The 7,462-nt window shown below is 51.1% G+C and overlaps 1 protein-coding gene across 3 annotated transcripts in view; it reads right to left on the minus strand.

The window, feature by feature from the left end:
• Positions 1 to 7,462, minus strand: part of Cars (cysteinyl-tRNA synthetase) — a 56,347-nt gene that overhangs the window by 6,268 nt on the left and 42,617 nt on the right. For all 3 annotated transcript variants that reach the window (XM_005351584.2, XM_005351585.2, XM_026781467.1), the window contains 4 exons: positions 7,028 to 7,217; positions 6,399 to 6,467; positions 3,583 to 3,664; positions 542 to 622 (listed from right to left, as the gene is read on the minus strand). In XM_005351584.2, coding sequence (XP_005351641.1) covers positions 542 to 622; positions 3,583 to 3,664; positions 6,399 to 6,467; positions 7,028 to 7,217 — 422 coding nt within the window. The remainder of the gene's footprint in view (positions 1 to 541; positions 623 to 3,582; positions 3,665 to 6,398; positions 6,468 to 7,027; positions 7,218 to 7,462) is intronic.

The following is a 7,462-nucleotide window of genomic DNA, read 5'->3' on the forward strand; positions in this document are numbered from 1 at the left end:
TGCACGTCTTTAATCCCAGCAGAGGCAGGTGGATCTCTGTGAGTTTGAGGTCAGCCTGGTCTACAAGAGCTAGTTCCAGAACAGGCTTCAAAGCTACAGAGAAACCCTGCCTCGAAAAACTAAAAAAAAAAAAGAAAGAAAGAAAGAAAGAAAAAAAAAAGGTTAGAGGGAAAAAAAAATTTCTGTGTAGCAAAAGGCCCAAAAGTCAGAAAGCACACGGTGAGACTGGGGTACATACACTACAGCTTGTCTCCCTAAAAGTGTGAGAGAAGGCTACAAGTAGAAAATGAGCAATGGCTGCCCTGGTCCTTGGTGGAAATGAACATGTCACCACAATGAGTAGTGAGCTAGGCCTCCTGGAAGAGATGGAGGTAAGGGGACACCTGCTCTGCCTAGGATTCTTCAGCCACACATGAAAGTACCAATGCCCTGGTACCTCTAGACTACCGCTGTGCCACATGCCTCCCAGCATCCTTCTCACCACCTACCTATACCTAGCTGCTTTCCCTGTCCATAGGGAGCAGCTGTAGGAATCACCCACCTTCATGGTCTTCAAACCGCACCCCGAGCTCAGGTAGGATATCATCCCGGAGAGCATCACTGAGCTGAAGAACCTCAAGGACTGTAGGCAAGAAAGAGCAACTCCCTTAGACTACAGAAGGCCTAGGCCCCCAAACCCATGCTTCCTCCAGTGCTGGCAAGTGAGTACTGGCTGCCAGATTTGGAGAGAGGATAGGGAAGACAGGAGGCTACCCATGCCACCCCCCACAGAAGTCCAAGGTCCCACAGCCACTCTCATGGTGAGCCCACAGGGTCCAACAAGGACAGTGAGATGTTCTAACATTGCAGCCCAGGGCTGGGAGCCAGGACCTGTCTGAAACACTCTGTGGACTGTTCCCAGAGATGCTGAGCAGGGAGAAGTCAGACTGCCTTGAGCCATTGCCCCAGAATGACAAAGCCCCATAACTGGTCATCACTAGCCCGGCTCAGTACTGAGGCCACGTCCCCTCATGCAGGACTCCAGGCCAATGCTTCACATATCCAAGGTCTCTGCCTTGAGTCATCCTGATGTCCTGAAGGACTTCCCCTAATATTGTCACCTCACCGGGCCTACCCCAGCAGTTTTGTGCATGTGTCTGAGGACTGAGAGCTACAGCTCTGAATGCCCTGCCAAATCAGACTGTAGTGGAGTGACAGGTGTCCATTATCCCAGCTGGGGTCCCTCTAGCTGCTGCCTGCCTCGTGTAGAGATGTCAGCCTACTCTGACCACCAGGAACAGATATGGACAGGAAAAGGAACCCGCATACAAGCACATAGATGACACTGGATCTGGCTTAGCAGGGAGCTCGGTGAGCCTGGTCAGACCTGGCTCAGTCACAAGACTTGGCTACCCCAAGGTTGAACCACAACAAACAGGAAAGACTGAAAGCCAAGAGCAGGAGACAGAGAAGCTGAGCAGGGGAGCAGGTGGGAATCAGAGGACTGTGGGTGTGGTCACTGAAGGCTTAAACATTCTTGGCCTCTGAGTCAGTTTCTCTGCTGGGCTAGGACTTTCAGTGACCAGATGCATTACCCTCTCTGTGGTGGGTTAAAGGGTAGATACTGGAAGGCCAAGAGCTCAAGGAAGGGACTGGACTTTGTAAGGTCAGCCCCATGGTTCACAGCAGACACTACACAGATTCCCTATCTGCTCAGGCTGAAACTCCAATTCCCCTTGCACTTAGGAACTAAGAATCCTAAAGCTTTTGATCCTAGACAGTCTTCTGGCCTCAACAGATCTGCTTTTCCCTGAAGGAAATGCATCCAAGGGTGACAACCTCACAGCTGTGCAGGGCATGGGTCAATCAGGCTGCCAGTCCTGTTGCAGGATCTCCTTAAGAGGCAAACTGTTTAGAAATGTGGACATCTGCAGTCTGTGGGCTCCCTTCCAAGTTGGCTTTAAAAATGACAGAGAGGCTGAGGAGTAACAGCTCAGTGGGTAGAAGGTACTTGCTACATAAGCACAGAAATTCATATTTAAATCCCGGCACCCACGGAAAAAGCCAGGCACGGTGTGAGCTTACCGTCCCAGCACAGGAGAGATGGAAATAGGGAGGTCTCTGGTGCATGCTGGCCAGTCAGCCATGCTGAATCAGTAACTCCAGGTCCCAGTGAGAGAATCTGTCTCATAAGGTGGATGGCTCCTAAACTTGACCTCTGGCCTCCACACACGTGTGAAAAGGCACACGCAAGTTTTTTAAGTGGAAGAGGAGGAGAGAAAGGTAGAACTAGAAAGGTAGAGATAGATACTGATCCAGAAAGTAGGAGGTAGGAAGCCAGAACCTGTGCTGCTGGTCAGGAGCATGGCTTAGCGCAGGCCCCACAAAGAAGCTGGCATCTCCTTAGTACTTGCCATAAGGGACCCAGGTGCCCTATACTCCCACTCCCATGGGCAAGCCTAGAAAACCGAAATCCACTTCCATTGAGTGCCTGGCGTGCTGACCTCGGCAGCACCATTCACGACTATCAAACAAGGAACAATGAGAAAGTGAGAGCTATGGACAGGAGCCAGCAATCCACTGAGCCTTGAGAGTGAACAGAACAGATGCCAGCTGTGGCATGGACAGATAAAGACAGACCTCAAAGACGCCATGCTCCATGACAGGCTGCAGTGGGGCAGTCTGCACAGCCACAGCAGCACTGTGTGACAGTGAGGGGCGCACACAGGATTGATGGGTGGTGGAGCTGCACAAGAAAGCTGCACCAAATGCAGGGAGCTGATCTGAAGATTGCTTTTGTTACACACTATCCACCTTGATAAATTATATGCCTGCCTGAGTCTAGTCCCTTACTGGGAGAAGCCTGGTGCTGCCACCTCCATGACACAGAGGACACAGCGAGGCTTCTGGGATCCCCAATGCCATGGAAGTTTAGGCTTGAATCTGGCTGCTGAGTCTGGGGCCAGGATGGAAGTCGACTAGAGGACCGCGCAGAAGAGGCTCTTTTGAGTTGGACAAGGTTCCAAGTCAGGGTACCTTCCGGGGATACCGGTGCCAGCAGCAGGAGATTCCCATGGCACAAATGATGGTGTGGCTCTTGGCACCCTGAGTAATCCTGTGTCTCTCAAACCATACACCTCCTCACTTTGGCGATGAAGGGATGGGTGTGCACAGACAGCCTGGCTCCACCATGCACCAGGCTGGGTAGAGACATGACTCTAGCTCTGGCCCCAGCACGAGCTTTTCCAAGCAACCTGAGACTGCAGCAGGATAAGCCACTCGTGGGTCACCGGGAACAGAAAGGAGACCCAATGCAAGCCAAAGGGCAAGTGCATGCTAGCTGTGAACAGTCCTCTATCCTGCCTCTGTTTAGAACAAGAGCTATGCAGACTCCTGGACCTCAGGACCAAGGAACGGTTCTGCCTGAGATGTTCTAAGTCACAGGAAACTCTGACCTAGTACAATGCTGCCCTGAAGGGCAAGTGGAATAAAACAGGTTCAGCTAGGCATGAAGCTATACACACTTAAAGAACAAGGCAGTTATCCCAGGGAACCCAGCAGAGGGTGAGCAGCAAGGGCGAGGTACCCAGCATGGGGCCTCACCTTTTTTCTCTCGGGCAATCTTTCGCACACCTTCTCTGAATTCTGACAGCACCTGCAGGTAGGGCATGACGGTGGACTCGAGCTGTGGAAAGAATGACTTTGAGTCACAAGAGCCATTGCTGTATTTGTAGAAGAATACCTAGCAGTTCAGTGGATATGCCACAGGTTACATGCCACTGTCTCCTGTGTCCTGAAGCCCACAAGTCCTTGTCACATCGGGGTAAGAGAGTTACATGTGCTAGAGTGGAGTTAGACCCTATCTACAGCCCTCTTGGACAGCTTGAGGAAGCTAGTCACCATAATACTGACCTCAGCTCCTAGTACTTAATAAAGGTGATGTGGGCCAGGGAGAAAAAGAAAAGCACCTTTGGGCTTCAAGCTGGATACATTCAGCAGACACTACTCCACTACTCTGTCCACTGCTGACACGTGTGTTTTCATCAGGACAGACATAGTTGTCAGACACCTAGCCTATCCGTCTCCAATGGGTTGTGGGGATGCACTGACCATTTGTGGTCACCTGTGGGCCTGCTGAGGGCTAGTCATCTTATTAACTTACACACACACTAATTGCTGTACAAAGGGCCACTACCTCCAATGACACTCAGGATAAAACCAGGGGACCCAGAGCCACACCTGGAAAGACCCAATCAGGAATCTAAATCTAGAACCATCTTTCAGTGTATTTCTCTATCTCCAGGACCAAAAAGGTCTGGGACTTCTAAGCAGTGTCTTCCTGTGTCTCAATTACATAACAGCTCAAGAACCAAGAAAAGGAAGTGGTAGAAACAGTGGCTGGAAGGAGAGACCTGAAGTCTGAGCAAAGTAGGCCTGACCTTCCACCAAACAGACTGAGGGAAACTGTCTCACTACAGCAGCGGCTCTGGACTTCTATAGTGGAATTAGACCTTATCTCCAACCGCCTAGAACAGCTTAAATAGGCCAATCACACCACCAACTTGGCTCCCAGGACCCAAAGAGGCCTCTTGGCAGAGGGCAGGGTCTGACTCCAACAGTTCTGGGGCTGATATCCTGCTGCCTGGCTTCTACCTGGGTATGACAGGTTTAGGCCCAAGTCAGCCTCTCTGGCTCACACAGCACTTTTAACCTGGAAGTCACCCCTGATCTTCACAATGGGAGCCATGAGACAGGATGCGTGGCCTCACAGGCTTACCACGCTCATTAGTGGCTGCTGTTTTCTATAAGTCAACTTCAGGGGCTAATGAGACCATCTGGGATGTATAATGTGACATACCCTAAGATGCCTCCCAGGGAACATAGCACTGCTAGAGACTAAAAGCTACTTCTAAGTTCAGAGGCAGAATGATTTCCATAGGAGCTATGTCTTGTTTTCTGCTTTCAGAGAAAAGAGCGGGGCTGGAGAGATGGCTCGACATGCAAGGGCCTTGCAGAGGATCCGGTTCCTAGCCCCTATATCACTACCACCTGCAACTCCAGCTCCAGGGACTCTGATGACCTCGTCTGAGGACACCTGTAATCATATGCATACACCCTGCCCCCAGATACACACAATTAAAAAAGAGAGCTGGCAGCATGTTTATTAAGAGCACAGAGGAGCTTTGCATGAATTTCTAAAAAGCTCCAGCCTCCAGCAGTGATTCCTATCAGCAAAGTCCAGAAGCCACCACCCCAAAAACAGCTCACTCTGAGACTAACAGACCTCTTCCTTCATGGGACTCGGCGTTGACAGCCCTGTGAGGAGGAGAGACCACTTGGCTGCTCTTCGGGAGGAAGCAGTGCTGAGACAGCTTCGTCTTGCCATGTGTACTGAGCTACTGTTGGCATTAGCACAGCAGATGCTCTGTCTAAATATTTATATCAGCTGTCTTAATTCCGTAATTAAAGAGCACTCTCTGCAGAAGGAAGGCGGAGGGGAATCTTAAATGAGCTGTCCTCAGCTTGCAGAGAACCATTCCTGACACGTGTGTCTGTCAGCCCACTAGACCTGCAAATGCTGAAGCCAGCTGTGGACATGGGTCTGCTCTAACAGGAGCTTCCTTGTATGCTTAAGAATGGTACATGGATGCTCTATGGGACCATGGCTTTCCATTTTCTTGGCACTGGCTGCTGGAACAGAGGCCTGGGCTATGTGGTGGGCTCTGGGCTGGTGTGAGAACTGGACCTAGCCTGGCATGGGGTTCTGCCCAGTTCTGAGTGGCAGAGGGAGAGTGGGAATTCCCCCAAGATACCAGTGTGTTATGTGATCACATGACCTTTCAGAATATGCCCACTGATTACAGCATCCACACTCCACATTCTCAGTTTGAATACTTGGGGGAAAAACAGCTGTGTGTTTGTACTGAACATGTACCATCATTCCTCAAACTACACAATGTAACCATCTGCACAGCATCTATAACACAGGATTATAAACAACCTCCAGGTGACTTAGAATTTCCAGAGCAGGACTGAGGAGACAGCTGTTGGGAAAGTGCTCCTGGGAAAGCATAAGGACCTGAGCTTGATTCCCACCACCTACATGAAAAAGCCAGGGTGATGGGACACGCTTATGATCCCAGTGCCGGGGGTGCAGACAGGTGAATACCTGGAGCTTCATGGCAAAACAGTCTAGCCTAATAGTTCCAGGTCAATGACAGACCTGGACTCCACAAACAAGGCAGGTGGCTTCTGAGGCTGACCTCTGACCTCCTTCACACACACAAAGACACACAGGCAGACATGCATACAGAGAACTACTGTGAAAAGAGAGGTGGCCTGGAGGTATTGCAGACAGGGGAGAATCAGAGGGGGGCAGCAGTGGGCCACTTGGGGACCCTTTTGGGCACTCTACTTACATTCAGGTTGGTTCCAGGTCCACCAACTGGGAAACCCAGGGGGCTCTCCTCCTCTATGGCCCCAAAGATCTGAGGGAAGAAACAGATAGGACTTAAACTGTAGGGTGAAGAAGATATATATAGAGGTGAGGTGTCACCTATGGCCAGTAGCTCAAGAACTGTCCTGACATCTCTGGGGACAGGCAGCCATGTGGGTCCCCATGACTGGTTGCGGAGAAACAGGAAAGAGCAGCCACCAAGCCCGATAACCGCATCCCAGGGTACCTGCATCCATTCACAATGTGCCCTGGCTCAGAGCTACAGATCCAACCCTCTTCTAGCTAAAAGTCACCAGAGACTAACGACAAAGACAAAAGGGCAAGGCAGGAAAGGTCCCTCTGGCCTGGGAGAGAGTGCTGTCTCAGGGTATGATGGCCTGGAGCCAGAATTGCTCTGTACAAGACTTACTCAGAGTCGAGATCTTATCACTGGCCTTGGCTTAGCAGGGACCAACAGCTGTGACTACAGAAGGCTCTGAGGCTTTAACCACAGTTCAGAGAGGCCCCGGACCAGGATGGTGTCAGGCAGCTCGGGCAGCCTCCAGCATCACTCAGCAGCTAAGGTCCCCCCATGGGCCTGTCGCAGCTCACCTTCAGCATGTGGGTGAGGTACATGGCAATGTTCTCCAGCAGAGCCCGGTTGGGCCTCCTTCTTTCAGCCTTCCTGGCTGCTATGTAGAGGTTGCACTGACTGACCAAAGACCGCATCTCTTCCATGGCAGTGCGCGTGTCAATGTTATCACACAGGGCTTCATGAACTGCTGTCTTCTTGTCATAGAAGCTGAGTAAGGAAGAAAAATGAAAGCAACGGTCAAACCTGACGCTCCACTGCAGCAGTTCTCGAGCCCAACAATCAGAATCACTGCCATCAGCAAGCACTGCACTTCTGACACATGACAGGGCTGGCCTCATCATCAGTTACAGGACAAGCCATGGCAGAGACCCTCAGTTGGTGGCCCAGATCACACACACACACACACACACACACACACACACACACACACACACACACACACACACACACAC

This window comes from Microtus ochrogaster, chromosome 8, assembly GCF_000317375.1.
Source record: "Microtus ochrogaster isolate Prairie Vole_2 chromosome 8, MicOch1.0, whole genome shotgun sequence".
NCBI classification, from domain to species: domain Eukaryota; kingdom Metazoa; phylum Chordata; class Mammalia; order Rodentia; family Cricetidae; genus Microtus; species Microtus ochrogaster.